At 39.8% G+C, this 16,647-nt stretch overlaps 1 protein-coding gene across 2 annotated transcripts in view; it reads right to left on the bottom strand.

Moving 5' to 3' along the window:
- The window catches only part of RBPMS (RNA binding protein, mRNA processing factor), a 173,617-nt gene that overhangs the window by 86,079 nt on the left and 70,891 nt on the right, over window positions 1-16,647 (bottom strand). For both annotated transcript variants that reach the window (XM_057697830.1, XM_057697829.1), the window contains exons 2-4: window positions 13,163-13,240; window positions 10,337-10,375; window positions 8,999-9,061 (exon numbers count right to left, since the gene is read on the bottom strand). In XM_057697830.1, coding sequence (XP_057553813.1) covers window positions 8,999-9,061; window positions 10,337-10,375; window positions 13,163-13,240 — 180 coding nt within the window. The remainder of the gene's footprint in view (window positions 1-8,998; window positions 9,062-10,336; window positions 10,376-13,162; window positions 13,241-16,647) is intronic.

Raw genomic sequence — 16,647 nt, 5'->3', positions numbered from 1 at the left:
CTGTTGAGTGCTATCTTGTGTCAGGCAAATAAAGAATAAGATAGATTAAAATGATTCAAAATGTAAGAGAATCACTGGTTACCACTTAATACTAGGAATTTTCCACCCAACTGTATTTTCCAGGGAAATTATTTGGATATTTTGATTTTAAAACACTAATCTTGAAAATTAACTTGCTCACAATGGCTAGAAAACAAAACTTAACATCCTTATGTAATGTCAAGGTTATGCAAGGTACCCTTCAATTTTTTCAAATTGTTTTCTATTGAAACGTATCACTACATTTTTAGAAGAGGAATTTTAGTCTTAAAATATATTTCATAGATTATTTTTCTATAAATAGTAGCCTTTTAAGCAGATTTTATTATTTTTAAGATTCTAGATTAGTCATCCTAATGTTCACTAGAGTTCTGTTTTATTTCTTATCCTCCTATCCCCATGTTTATAAAGCATTTGATATATTTTTCATATTCTAGTAGCATTTATTCTATTTCCTCTCCTTATTTTACATATAAAATATCCTTGACTATTTGTGGTCCTCTCATTTTAAAAGATACTTCCATATAATAATTAAAGTCTACTGAAACAGCAAGAAAAATCTGCATTTAATTATAAAGAAATACTGTATATACATGTAAGGAAATAAGAGCAGAATAACTGACAAATGTCCTGTCAAAATAACCTATTCCACTTTAAGGGGCGTAGGTTCTACCCCACCCTGCAAGGCTTTAAAATGTTCTAATGCATTCTAATTACAGAGTAAGACAAAAGGTTTCAGCTTTGTGGACCAAAAGTTCCAATCTGTGTAGATAATCAGAAACAGTAAAGCCCATGTGGAAGGGTGCTCCTTATCCGCTTGTCATTATGATGGTTTGATCATTCACTAAGAAGTAAAAGAGTGATTTTACAACAAAGACAGCAATTTAACACACCAAAATGTACTGCACTGCAGAATAATCAATAATGCATACGGCCAAAAGAGTCAAGACCTTTGCTGCTAAAACTAGCTCGGCTTCCTTACCAAAGGGAATCCTAGCAAATAACTCATTCTTTGCATCACGGGTTCCACGAACACTAGCTATGTTTTCTACTTTCATTTACAACAGGGGCAAATAGCTTCTTGGCATTTCTGAAATACCTGAAGAACCATGGAGAGAGGGCTAGGTCAATACAAGATAGCATTTTAAAAAGAGAGTCTAGGTCAGTTTAAACAAGTAGATCCTTGAAAAAAGGCCCCAATGCAAAGTCTGAGGGCCGTGTCACACAGCCCTGTTATATCTGATGAACTATTTTACCCAGAGAAACGCTGGGCAACCTTGAGATTCCCACACACACTTGTCATTGGAATACACATCGGTTTACACGCGAGAACCTGTGGTCCTTCCTGCCTATTTCCTTGGGGAAAGGATGATGCTAACACTTCCAGCTACTTGTCCTTCTTCAAACTTCCTTAGGATTTCTTTTACTAGCGTTTTATTGCCTACTTTCCTGTGTGAATGCTTAGTAGATTTGAGTCACCTATGGATGTTTTTCTTCAGGCAAAGCCTTTCATCGGGAATTCAGCAAATTCCTCTCATTTATCTTCGTTTATTCTTTCAGAACAACTTTTCATTTCTGTGCTGCACCATCCTAGAGAGGTTTTATAATAATCCAAAATTGCAAGAGAGAGCAGAACACAGCAGCCCCGCTGTACCCCCACTCCCTGACCAAAAAAAAGGGCTACTTCAACTTCCTCGGAGGGGGCTCGCCGGGGTGGAGCTGTCTGTCAAGCCCCAAAGTGCCCTCCGTCGCTGAGACAGAGAGTCCCGCGACCCTGCGTGATGGTGCCTCTCGCCGGGCACAGGCATAGGCCCCCAACCCAGTGACGTCAAACGGCTGCTTTGAACACAGCAAGCCAAGAGGGAGCACTCATAAACAGATTTAACAGATCCACACGAGATCAGACTCGTGATCTCATCTGGCAGTCCTGCATAGTTCCCATCCAAAAGTCCCAGCTGGGATCACAGTCATTGGGCCCCTTCCACCACTCGGAGCAACAGGCTAAGAGAAATTTAGGGAGAAATTTTTTTAAAACTGATGAGAAACATATTGACACGATGCCTGGTAAGCGGGGAGTTGAGACAGGCCACCTGGAGGCGTGTGCACGTGAAAAGCTGTGTTTAGTGGAAACAATTCACCTACCTCACAAGCTGTACGAATACTAAGATCAAAAAGCCCTGATTTGCACAAACTGTCAGAATAACCTGTGATGCGGGAAACAGGGATGGTTGTCCAGACTTCGGTTGCCATATGGCCAACACCTGCCTCAAGTAGCCTGGTATTCCTCTGTACTTAAGCGTTTCTACTAGGACTTTGTGGCTACATCTTTTCACTGAGAAAGTATATTCGTGGTACGGGTTCACAGTTAGAACATCGGCAAGTGTTTTTGATGGTGACTTCCCTTTGACACTTTTGGAAGTGAGTAATACCCCTACTGCACAGATGAGAAACCTGGTACAGGAATAATGAATTTATTACATACAAGTGTTTAAAAACTCAGTCGCTGGAGAGCTCAAGCTCTTCAACAAAACAAATTATGCGCAAGGCTGACTCACTGTGATATAAATAACTATAGTGTTTACTTCAATGCCAGGAATTTATGGAGATGCAAAAACTACGTTTTCCTGATTATGTCAGTTTTTTCAACATGTGACCCTACCAAGTACCTTTTCAGCATGCTTTCTTTCAAACTATTAAAGATTTTTCTCAAAATTCCTTTTACCACACACACTGTTGAAGTAATTTCCTCAGTAACCAAGACATAATAGTATATATCCTCAAGTCCTCTTCATTCTCTACTTGTTAAGATGACTGCCACCTTTTTCCTCTTCAAAACCAAGCTTTTTTCTCTTTAATGCAAAGTCTATTTAGACCGTAAGAAAACACCTTGCCTTTATGTCTGGCATAATGCATATGAGAGAATACAAAGCCCAAGTCTTATCTTATTAACAGAATCATCCAAGGGTTGGCTTTTCCCCTTCCTTCTTTTATTAACAAGCAAACTATTTAAGAGTAACAGTTTCATTACTTAGAACTGTCATCACAGAAAAAAAAATGTTACTAACCCCCATTAAAAGAAACTATATTTTAAGTCATGTGGGAGTCCAAGAGAAATCAAATGGACTACTGAAAGTAGTCAATAAGTATTGATCAAGAAACCAATTACCACTTCACATCTAGTAGGATAGTTGTAATTATTTAAAAAAAACAAACAAAAAAACCCCCAAAACAAACAGAAAATAACAAGTATTAGTGAGAACAGGGAAAACTCGAATTCCCATACATTGCTGGTGGGAACGTAAAATGGTATAGCCGACACGGGAAAGTCTGGAGATTCCTCAGAAAGTTAAAAATATAAATACCTTATGACTCAGCAATTCCGCTCCTAGGTATATGCCCAAAGGAACTGAAAAACAGGGACAAGTCTTTGTACACCAGCATTTATTCTCAATGGCCAAAAGGTGGAAACAACCCATGTGTCCGTCAACAGATGAACAGATAAACAAAATGGGAATATCAGTACAAAGGAATACTATCTAGCCATAAAAAGGAACAACATCCTGATATCTGCTACAATGTGGATTAATCATGAAAACATTATGCTAAGTGAAAGTAGCCAGACATGAAAGGACAAATTTCAATACCTACAATAGGCCAATTAATAGAGAGAGAATATAGATTAGAGGTTACCAGGGGCTAGAGGAAAAGAGTAATGGGGAGATATTGCTTAATGGTTACAAAGGTTCTGTTTGGGATGATGCAAAAACAGAAATAGAACCATTTATCATGGTTGCACAACATGATAAATGTATTAATGCCACTGAACTGTACATGTAAAAAATCACTGAAATGTCAAATTGTTATATATATTGTATATACTTAAAAAAAGAGTAACATAGCAAAAATCACTGAATACCTTAAATGGGTGAGTTATATCTCAATAAAGCTATTTTTAAAAGAACCCACTAGGGACTTTCCTGGTCACGCAGTAGTTAAGAATCTGCCTGCCAATGACAGGTGCACAGGTTCGAGCCCTGCTCCAGGAAGATCCCACAAGCCTCGGAGCAGCTAAGCCCATGTGTCACAGCTACTGAGCCCACAGGCCACAACGACTGAAGCCTGTGTGCCTAGAGCCTGTGCTCCACAACCAGAGAAGCCACTACAAAGAGAAGCCTGCACACCACAACAAAGAGTAGACCCCGCTCACCGAAACTAGAGAGCCTGCGCAGCAATGAAGACCCAATGCAGCCAAAAAATAAAAATGAATGAATGAATGAATGAATAAAAGAACCCAATAGACTTGAGATTGCAATGGTAATTAGAGGTCACTTAGATCAGTGAGTCTAGATTGAGAGTAAAGCTAATTATTGTGACAGCCTAAGCAATGTTTAGTTGTGAAGGCAATTTGTAGTAATGTACACAGTTTGACTCCATCAGACTTCTCTAGTGCCAATACATTTATAATAAAGCCTAGGATAAAACCTAGGCCAATAACAACTACTTAAAATTAGGGGGACTTCCCTGGCAGTCCAGTGGTTAAAACTTCGCCTTCCAACACGGGGGGTGCGGGTTTGATTCCTGGTCGGGGAGCTAAGATCCCACATGCCTCATGGCCAAAAAAACCAAAACAGAAGCAGTATTGTAACAAATTCAATAAAGATTTAAAAAATGGTCCACACCAAAAACAAACAAACAAAACCCTTAAAAAAATAAAAGAAAAAAATTGGGGGAGGAGGGAGAGCAAACAAAACGCACATGTACTCAACAGGCCACACATGACCTTTTTAGGTACTTTAGATGACTCTCAAACACCAACGGAAGACAAAGCCTGTCACGTAACTGTACACAAGCAGGAACCACGACAGGCCTGCGGATCTTACGTGTTAACTGCGAACCGTTCTTACTTACGAAAACACGATTTCAGCTACCCAACAATGGCGACACTGGGCTGTTCACAGGTGGCAGGAACAGCCACAGATGGTCTGTTCCTACCTCTGCTCAGGGTGCTCACCCCCCAGACCTGCCTTGCTTCCCCCATTTCTTCTTAAAATTTCCGCAAATCGATTTTTTACTAAACCAGACTACAATTGCCAATATCGCTGTATTTGATTTACAGTCCAAAACTATACACAAATCCTAAAAATAACTGATAGTTTGGATTATCAGCTCTTGCTTCCATTAGCGTGGAAAATGGAAAACTGCTGGTACAGAAATTATAAATGTGTGTGAACGGTAAAGGATACGTTAGACATTTTGCTGTCAGGTGAAAGAATGGATGGGGTTTCTAGTCATGTGAATTAATGGGACCACAGATAACCTAAAGGGAAGTCTGGGTTTCGGTTATTTTTAGCTTCATTTGAGAGTTTTTGCTATACAACCAAAATATACTGTATTGACTTTAGAAGATTTGACTAATGCCCCTGATAAAAGTGCAGTGTTACCACTTACTTCCATCTGAGCATGTTTTTCCATAAAATTATCAAACTGACGAAAGCATAATCCAAAAATGGAAGAAAACAAACGGACTTACAAATCATTTAAAGTCATTTTGGGAAAAGACTTAATACTAATAACTGAACCAGACAGTAACTAAGAGAGAAACAAGAAGAGAAGCTCTAAACACAGACAAGTGGTTTAGAACACTGTGAACTACTCTGTATAGAAGGACTTACTGGATCGAGGCTTACATTTCTCAATAGTGGAACAAAACAAAACATTACAACATGGAACTTTCCCCCAAAGGAATGTGCGGAAAAGCTTTTAAGAGAAGCCTGGGTGAATGACGTGAGGAGATTTTGTAACGGCGACGAGCATCGTATGTTTTTAATTCACCAGTCATGAGAAGAGCATGATGTGTGGGTCACAGAGATGTGTCAGCTTCACGATTAAGTACATTATCCTGAATGGGCCCAGTTTCTCTGCAAGGAGAAGAAACCCTGCTCCACGGTCACATACCAAACTTTATCGTTGGCATCTATCATGGACGATGTGATTTAAATAGTCTGTCATTGCCACCAGGAAAAATGAAGCAACATTCCATGGCCCAAGCAAACAGCAAGCGGTTGTATAAAGTAGACAGAACCAGGACACCGGAGGCTTCCTTCTAGCTGAAGCTCTAAACCTACACTTCCCGGCTGGGCCTGGTCTCAGTTCCCCTAACAGGACCATCTCTAAGGTACAAAAACCTCTAATACTTTTATATAAAAGTTAAAAATATCGAGAAAGAGATCAACCAGGACCTTAATAAATGCTCTACACTCACAAGTCAACCTCTGAGCAGAAGAAAGTTCACGTTTAATACTTCGCAGGTAAATACTAAGAGTTATTCTTCTCAGGTCCACAGAAGAGAACAGAACTAGACCTGTTTCACTTGGAGTTCTTCCCAAGTTATTAATACATGAGCAACAGACATTGAACCTAAAATGAGACCTCAGGACAAGAGAGCACAGTGACCTGGGACCAGCTGGCACGGGGATGGGCTTACACACCTCTACCACACCGTTACAGCACAGCTCAACACTGGTTACGTGTAATGATATAACCCTCTGCACTAAGAGAAAGTGAAATGATATTTGCCATACTCTGCTTAGCAAGGCAAGGAAACACAGTTTACGGCTATGACCGTTTAGACATCTAAAAACTAAACCTCTGTTAAAAAAAAAAACTGTAATTAACACCACTATAAAAAACCTACTGTTTTTCAGTGACATGTATCTACACAGAGCAGAGACAAAGTAAGGCGATGGAAAGGCCATTCTGTGAACAAGCTTCAACTGCTATTATTTCCTTTATAAGAACAACGAAAAGAACCTGGTGAAAACTTCAGCTTCAAAGGACCCAGAATATTTCTGCATTTAGAAACATGCCACCTGGGGGAATGTAAATTGGTGCAGCCACTATGGAAAACAGTATGGAGAGTCCTTAAAAAACTAAAAAGAGTTGTCATATGATCCAGCAACTCCACTGCTGGGCATATATCCGGACAGAACTATAATTTACACATGCACCCCTATGTTCATAGCAGCACTATTCACAATAGCCAGGACATGGAAACAACCTAAATGTCCATCAACAGATGTATGAAGAAGCTATAAAAAAAGAATAATGCCATTTGCAGCAACATGGACAGACCCAGAGATTATCATACTAAGTGAAGTAAGTCAGAAAGAGAAAGACAAATAGCATATGCTATCTCTTATATGTGGAATCTAAAATGACACAAACGAACCTATCTACGAAACAGAAACAGAGACTCACGGACATAGACAAAAAACTTGTCCTTGCCAAGGGGAGGGGGACTGGAGCAGGGATGCTTTGGGAGTTTGGTATTAACAGATGCAAACTATTACATATAGAATGGATAAAAGATAAAGTCCTACTGTATAGCACAGGAAACTATATTCAATATCTGTGATAAACCATAATGGAAAAGAATGTATATATATGTATAACTGAATCGCTTTGCTGTACAGCAGAAATTAACACAACACTGTAAATCAGCTGCACATCAATAAATTTTAAGTTAAAAAAAAAAGATGCCACCTTGTTAGAATGAAAGGAGACATTACCTAAATAGAAATCGATTTTATTTTTAAGTTTAAAGTCAAGTCATATTGAGAAGATTCTGGTTATATCTATGTAATGCAAAAATCATGAAACCATTTTTGTATCAAAATATTTAGTTATACGCTGTGCTTCAGCATGTACCACTGAAGTAAATAATTACTTTACATTTTGTTCTGTGGGAGAGGAACAGAGTAAGCAGTTATTCTGACCAGAAGGTCACTAATCCAAATCCAAAAAAATTCTGAACTCTCTGGAGTGCGTGGATTCCTAAGATGTTCCTGTATGTTTTCACGAAAAACCAACAACAATAACAAGCAAACCATTCTCTTCTGAGTGTACATTTTTTCTAAAGCTTAAAAAAACTTTTCAAGATCATGTCACAATGATACCATCGCACCAAGTAAACAGACCCCCTTGGAGGCCCTCTCCCTTGGGCCTCCAAGTCATCAGGAAGGGTCTCTCCTACAGCCCTCCCCAGCATGGGGTGCCTTAGCCTGCAGGTGCACAGAGGAACCGCTGACAGGGCACCTGTAGGTTCCATAGCAACAAGTTCACATAAGCTGACACTCAGCCAAGTGGCCACTTGCCTTTCAAGAAGCATCCCAGATGCTTTCGGCAGCTTTAACCAAACCTCATTCATAGCTGCTTAGGTCAACTGCCTGGAGAAGGATGGAGCCGTGACTCCTCACCTGAGACCAGACCTCAGCATCAAGAACTAAATTCTGCTTCCTACCACCTTCTCTCGGCTTGGTCCCCATGAAGATTTTTGTTTTTGTTTTTTTTAAAACATACCAAAGGGGGGATAGGTCTTACTAAAATAAAGCTGGTAAAAAGCCTAAAAAAATATGGCAAGCAAAATGCTTACAAACCAAATACAGGCATTGCTACTCAATTACAGTAAACTATCCTTTATTATAACTATAATGCAGAATGTCTTCTGGGAAAGCAGTATATGCAAGTTTTTAATCAATCAGAATAAGGACGATGACCTGTCTACTTCTTTAAGCCTCATACCTTAAAAACCTCATGTGTTAAGGAAAGCCGAGATTTCGATCTATTCTTGACTTTGTCCATCATTATACCCTCAGTGGCTAAGCCTAACTAAACTGTACACCCCCGTGGGATGTGACTGGGCTGAATTAAAGTAAGACCCACATCATCAGGTATTTGAACATTACAGTAAAAGCTAGAGATGAGAGCAAAGTGTTATTCAACAGTTTGCACATCTAACCACAATTCTGGGGAAAATCTCTTTAGAGGGCTAATTAACGAATCCTTTCCTGTTAGACTGAGCAGTCATATTCCTTCCATTCGACTTCCTGTCCAAAAAGGTTCTATTACTTCCCACCACATCATGAGGAAACCCCCAAAGAGTAACATCATTTGTACTTACATTCAAAGCATTCTTTGCAGCTTCTGCTTCTGAGCGACTGTCAAAACTGACAAAACCTACGGGCTAAGGAAAGAAAAAGAAATATGAAGAAAAAAATATCAGGGGATGTATATTTTTTCCGGGTCAAAGGTGACATCAAACTGAAGAGCTAAGATAAAGAAATGACCACAGGCAATGGGTAGAAATAAGAAAGCCAGTCCAGAAGAATCATGACTCAGTGGCTTAGCCAAATTTCTCACATGAACCAAAGGGATTGTGAGGGTGTTTCTTCAAGGGCACAGCTGGAGATTTAGAGAATCATAAAAAAAAAATCTAGAAGGGGCCGGAAGGTGAGCAGCAGTGAGCAAGGGAACAGAGGAAAACTTGGGTGGAAAGGCTCTACTTTCCTAAATCGGATTCACTGTACCTCAGTTTCTTCATCTTTTAAAATGGAAAGAGAACCGAATCAGCTTTTGGTACACTGTAAGTGCAAGGAATATCATGACACAATGATAAAAGCCCTGTATTCTCACTGCATGATCAAAATTATATAATGAACATTTTAATCTCCAATCCCAAGGGATGCCTTTAAAAAGCTCTGCGTTTAATGAGGTGTGTAAACCATACTGTTCCAACTGAAGACAGGGGCCATAATTCCTTTGGACTGAGTATCTTTCAGTCCAGAAGGATGGTTGCAACACAGCATACTCCTGATGAACCAGGGAATACCTTACTGAGAGATGAAAAGTGACCCACAGTGAGAATGCTGGTTGCTCAGCATTTAAAAAAACAAAACAAAAAACCGAGCAGCTAAAAATTTTCAAGTCACCTGAAGAAACTATCAGGTTCATTGGTTCCTACTTCCACTCTGCACCTGTTATGCGCCATTCTAGACCTGAGACTCTGCCTGTGGTTGTTAAGGCTTTGAGAGACAGCCTGATTCTTCACCATTAAGTTCTCATACCGATTGGGAATGAAAAGCTGGCCTGTTTAACTTTATTAAAACAAACAAACAAAAAAAAACAGAAAAGAGTTGGCAATAAAAGTGAATCTGAATAATAAATAATAATTTCTTTTGAATAGACAAATCAATCCCAATATAACTATGCTGGATGCATTATATTTGCCTTCCTTGAGGATAGTCTCAGACACTCTCGCTGGAGGCTACGGAATTAGGAATCACTTTCCTGTGCTAATTCCCAATCGATCTCACCCTTAATTTTAGAGCAACAACAACAGAAAAAATCAAATCTTAATAGAAATAAAGCAAGAATGTTGAGCCCCAGTAACATTCCTGAAGGAAGTCAATCCAATCTCATTATGGAAGTGACCATGTATGTGCAAGTTTGAAATTCTTACCTGCTTAGATGTGAGCTTTATAAGAGAACCCTCGTAGCCCTGAAAATAAAGAACCAAATTTAGACCAAAAATAAAGAGTACCGGGGGGAAAAAGCAATTGTAACAGCATCTTCGTCAAGTGAAAATGAGTCCTCTATGACTAGAGGACTAACTTCTCACAAATGCCTCTCAACTGGGAAAACAAATTTTATACACACACGCACCAGGATGTATAAGCTTGTCTGCATACTTGGGCCTAAAAGAAATCAAGCCCCCAAATTCATGCACTTATGTTTTTGTTCTCTATATATTTTCATGAAATTAGGAAATAGTAGGAAAATGGTGTCTGTGTCAACAGCAGGTCTTTTTCATTTTATAGAACTAGGAGAGGGAAAGGGGGTAAATTAAGTTAGGAAGGTCAGAGTATGTGATGACTGGGTCTTATATTTGCTATAAAACAACAAAACATGAAGAATGTGCTTGGTAGACGCTGTTAATGAAAATTTCAGAACTGCCAGGAAAGTTTAAATAGGCAGTGATGGTAAATGTTGTTGAGTTCTTGGGCTTATTTACTGCAGCCCTCAGTTTTCATGCTGGTATTCTGCTTGGGAGATGCAAAATGTCCCTACCGGGTTGTCACTCCAGCTCATCCTCAAGGAAGACGGAAACACTCCCTTTCACTCCCTTCCTTAAGCACTCCTGTCTCCCCAGGATAAGAATCACAGAGTCTGTTTATTTCTGCAAATAATCAATGACTGGTGGCCTGCCCCAATGGAGGACACAAGAGGGGGAAAAAAACACCACTTGACATGATTGACCACCGCACATATCAGTGCAGAGACAGATTTGCAGACAAGGGTCAGCCTCCGGGGACTTTAATTAAAAGCGGGTTGGTAGGAATGTACCAGGGTCCTGACTTGAGCGTTGGGGTTTCTGGGCAGGATGTTGGGATTGATTCATCCTCCTATTTTCCCAGCAGAGAACTATGTTACCAATTAGCTACTGTAAACATTTTACCTCAAAGGCCTTGAGCTCTTCTGGCCAGAGAGGTTGTGATTCACAGCCCTGCCTCTTCCTTTTTCAAGGTACTCCTCCTCTCTGAAAAACCTGAAGGCTTAAACACCCTGAAGGCCTCAGAGGCAAAGGACAAGTGGATATTTCACTCAAGGAAAAGACCACTCGTAGGGATATACTGTCCTCTCAAGTCACAGAAAGAGAAGTAGGATCACGTAATAGTTCAGAAGTGATGGCAGCGTCAAATTGCTTGGGTTTGATTCCTTGCGCTGCCATTTGTTCTGTGTGTAAACTTGAGCAAAATTTATTCAACTGCTCCAAGTTTCATTCTCCTTATTTGAAAGGATTACGTGAGATCACTCATAAGGGGCTTGCTGGCTAAATCTCTCTATATACATACAAAACCGTACCTATTTTGTCCATCAAAAGGATCAGTTTGCTTGAAAAGTCCTCACCCTACACAAGAGACCGTAAAAACTGCAACCCTGCAGAAGAAACTCGGGAAATTCTATAAAGCTGGCACTCTCCCCACAACACCTTCTCTTTCTTTCCTACTTCCTCTAGCTAACCTCACAGCTAACCTTTCTGTTTCCCTCTGTAATGTCATCCTTATTGTTGCATTAGAAAGAGAGCTGTCAGAATGGAGTTATGTCCATTTTTACACAGTGACTTCTGGGCACATAAGCTAGACTCTACTTTGTATCTTTGTTGGTTTTAACTGGCTGACCCCTCACCCATCCTTCTTGCTCTCCTACCCAGCTGTTTGCAGTTGTCACATCCTACTCTCCCTCCCTCAGAAGGTAGATGCTGTCCCTCAACCTGTCCTGCCTCTGTGGCTGCGGTCCTGCTTCCATCAGGATAGATCTTTAACCAGCAACCTAGATGGTCCACCACGTAATCCGAAGAGTGGCCCTGCCCAGGCACTGCTGCGGACATGTCCTCAGCTGACCTGACCAGCTCAGACACAGGCCCTGAATCTGTCATGACTTCCAGGTTCACTCCACGAGAGCCCAGGCCTCATACCCACATCGTGCCCGGTCCCAGCGGTCTCCTACCCTCCAGAGATTAACCTTCAAGGTTTCTCCTTAGAGCATAGTTATTTCAGCTTTGGTTCCATTTCCTGTTAATTTTCGATTCCAGCTACATCAACTACCTCTGAAGTAGTTTTATCTTGATAGTCACAATGGATAGACAACTTGCATTAAATATTTCACTAATTTAAGTACCAGGAAAGATGTCCTTCAACTCATACCAAGCAATTCTTTAAAATTTGGTTTTCCTGGTTTTGCAACTTTGGACATTTTGCCCATGGCAAAAAAACAATTTAAAAAAAAAAAAAAAGGTGTTATGTTCCCAGCCTATTTCATGAAAGCCTGTTTAACCGATTACATCTCCAAAGAATAGTATTAACAGCAGTATTTCAGCTAACAAGGAACCTCCTAGGGACAGGGCTTGACTTACACCACTGTGTTCGAAATACGAATACAGAATAAGTCATTGATAATATTTTGGGTGATCTGTACTCAGAAGAACACCCCCAAGTGGCAGAGGATAAACAGGGAGGACACACACTGTTCTACGTAGAACAGAAACACATGCATGTCCACGTCAGTAAGCGACTTCTCCAGATTAGCTGCTGGGAGGACAAAAGGCAGTTTCAGTCTTTCCAAAGGGAGAATGTATATTAGAACTCAGTTGTTAAATCTCCTTTACTCACTCATCTTTTCAAAACAGTGCTTTCTTAACCATTTCATTTTTCTCCAAAAAGCCCCATGAAGCTTATACAAACACTCTGTGTCTCCTTTTACAATTTCTGAAAGATAGAAAAGGTACCTTAAATGGTCTGAAGAGCAGATACAGCTCCCGAGGTTTGATATCCAAAGGGAGACCACTGACAAACAGAGTCCGGACCTGGAAAACAAATACGAGAAGCAATCAAGGGAGTGGACAGTCACCTGAAATCCCCAAAACACATTTCTTCAAATGTTCCTCAATTCCTACCTAATTTGTGCTCTTTTCATGACACAATGACTATTCTAATGTTAGATGCCATTAAGCCAACTCTGTGCGAATTAGCAGAGTCAATTGCTTCCAGCTGATTTTTTTTTGATTATCAGTAAATAAAACTTCATTATTATAAGTAAATTTAAGAAGTTTCTATAGGGCATACTGTCGTTGCTTTCTCTAAAGTTACATTCTAAAGGAAGATATTATTACTGTAATTGCTATTCTGCTTTACAACCCAAAATAAGGTCAATGAGAACAGAGAAAACATTTTTTTAATTGAGGTATAACTGACTTATAACATTAGTTCCGGGTGTACAACATAATAATTCAACATTTGTATATATTGCAGAATGGTCACCACGATGAGTCTAGTTAACATCCGCCATCATACACAGGTACAATTTTTTTTCTTGTGATAAGAATCTTTAAGATTTACCTTCTTTGCAACTTTCAAAAATGCAATACAGTGTTATTAATTATTGTCACCAGGCCAGCTGATGTAAACTTACAAACTGACTTCTTTCCTAGCCGTTGCCTGGTTCTAAACACATGAGGGGAAGAGAGGGTCCATAATTAAAACATTAGCTTAAGGGAAAAAAAAAAGAGTCATGAGGACAGTAAATCCACCACGTCTCTGCTCTAATCAAATGAACACAGAATGTAGTTCAAAAATACAATTGAAACAATTTTTTTCTCCTACTTGTCTTGTCATTGCTTCCCTCATTGGCATTGATAATTACAGTAATTTTAATAAATGTGAAGTTTATTAAACAACTGAAATGCATCTAAATAGTAGCCAAATGCATAACCCTGGGTCTGTGCAGTCCTAAAACAGCAGGGCAGACTTGGCTGACCTATACCTATACGGCCCAGGGTACAAGATATGTACTTAATGTGTGTTAAGATACAGAACACAGGTGACATTTCCAGCTGGGAGGATCAGAGTAAACCTGTTGGCAACTGAACGGAAACTTCAAGGATAGGTAGGATTTTACCACCTAGATATAAAGAGGAGAGGTAGGGAAGAGGCACAGGCAGAAAAAAAGCAATAACCAAGGCAATGAAGAGGGGGCTAGCGCAGTGTATTCTGGGAGAAGGGGGAGCCAAAACCGCACAGGTAGTAGAGCATCAAACCACGGGGGATACCACGTCATCGGCTCAGGAATATGGCCTTGATTCAATAGGCAAGGAGTAACCACTGAATCATCATCATCACATTTTGTTCCTACTTATTTTAGTGAGTCTTGTGTGCCATAAGTCAGACCCACCCCGCAGCGCTGAGATACAGCTGACACATAACATTAAGATGTAATTCTTGATCTAATAAACTTACATGTACGTTGCAAAATGATTACCACTACAGCATTAGCGAACAGCTCCATCATATCACATAATCACCACTTCTTTTTTTGTGATGAGAACATTTAAGATCTACTCTCAGCAACTTTCAAGTACACCTATAACACAGTACTTTACATACACTCACAACACTGCACATTAGGCTCCCCAGAACTTATTCAACTTTTAACTGGAAGTTTGTATCCTTAGACCAACATCTCCCCATTTTCCTCACCCCCAGATCCAGGTAAATAACCATTCTACTTAGTTTTTATGAGCTTGGGTTCACCCCCACCTTTTGTATTCCTCTTCTCTATTCAAGCCAATTCAACACGATTGGGTTCCTCATTAGAAACCATGTTACTTCTCGAAAGGCGGGCAGAGAGAGGGAATCAGTGTTCAATTGCAAACCACCTATAATTACGGAAGATTTTTCCTTGGTGAGAAGAGAATATTTTCTAGAATCCTAACACTGTCCATTGATTCTGGCTCAAAGATACACACATGAGCAAGCAAGACCCTTCTCTTGGTCCAGCAAAGTGTACAGTACAAGGTCATGCCAATTTTTTTTGCATGTAGCTGTATAATAAACAGTATGATCAAGTAAACAGCCCCCAAATCATGAATGCCTTTTTATTATTTGCTTATTTACATTTCAAACAGCTTTATGGAGGTATAATTGACATATGAACTGTACATCTTGTTTACGATGTTTTGACACACGTATAACCTGTGAAACCATCACAACAATCAAGATAATGAAAATATCCATCACCCCACAAGTTTCCGTATCTCATGGCCCTTTAATCTTCCTCCCACCTGTTCTCCTCTCCTCATTCCCAGCAATCACTCATCTGCCTCCTGAAATTATAGATTAGTATGTATGTTCTCAAGTTTTATACAAATAGGAGCCATAAATATGTATCCTTTTTGGTCCGACTTCTTTCACTTTAGCATAATTATTTTGAGATTCACCCACGTTGCTGCATGCGTCAACAGTCTGTTTTTATTTCTGAGTAGTATTCTGTGGTATGAACACGTTCCCAGTTCATTTATCCATTCACTTGTTTATGAGACATTGAGGTTATTTCTAGTTTTAGACTTTTACAAAGAAAATGACTATGAACATTCATGTATCAATTTGTACAAGTCTGTGTGTGGACATATGCTTTGTTGCTTCTTGGATAAATAGCTGGAAATGGAATAGCTGGATGATATGCTAAGTATATGCTTTTAAAAAGCTGCCCTTCAATTCCTTGTTTTATGGCCTAGAACATGAGAAATCTTCTGTGGGTATAAATCTTCTGTGTGTGCTATTGGGTATACTGTTTTATAAACTGCAATTAAGGTCAAGTTTGGTGTTCAACATACCTTTTGCCTCCCCCTTCTCTCTCAACTTTGCCAGTGATGAACACTCTTTCCAAAGAACTTTCTTTATCAAAGCTGCAAGGCTGAGTTACTGACAGCTGCCAAAGACACCGACAAGGGAATCCTGCTCTCCTGTGTGCCCTCCCTGCTATCCACGTCCCTCTTCCCACATTCCAGAAAGTGAACACCATGTGTTCTACTTGGCTGCTCCAGCTAGAACAACCTGGACAGAGAGGGAATCCCAGCTTCCATTCATTCAGATTTTCTTGAATGCCTGCTGTGTCCGGCACGGTGCCAGGTGCTGACCGGATTACAGAGGTTTCCATGGAAATAACGATAAGCAGATGCTGTGAGTACCATTTGCCCAGCAGGGAAGCTTAGCCGTGTGACAGATATCAGTTAGGATCTGGGGAGTTAACTCAGGAAACCACCACTTACAGTGTGATTCTAAAGAAAAAGGCTTTCAAAACTTGCAGCAAGTCAAACAATTTATCAAAAAAAAAAAAAAAAATCCACTGCAAATCTGGGGGTTATCAACAAAAGATTACTTGATATAAATTAAGGTTCATCTACATCCATAAAATGTATTATTATGCAACCAATAA

Source organism: Hippopotamus amphibius, chromosome 10, assembly GCF_030028045.1.
Source record: "Hippopotamus amphibius kiboko isolate mHipAmp2 chromosome 10, mHipAmp2.hap2, whole genome shotgun sequence".
Classification (NCBI taxonomy): Eukaryota; Metazoa; Chordata; class Mammalia; order Artiodactyla; family Hippopotamidae; genus Hippopotamus; species Hippopotamus amphibius.
Note: the sequence above shows the minus strand (reverse complement) of the source record. Positions and strands in the feature narration are given on the sequence as shown.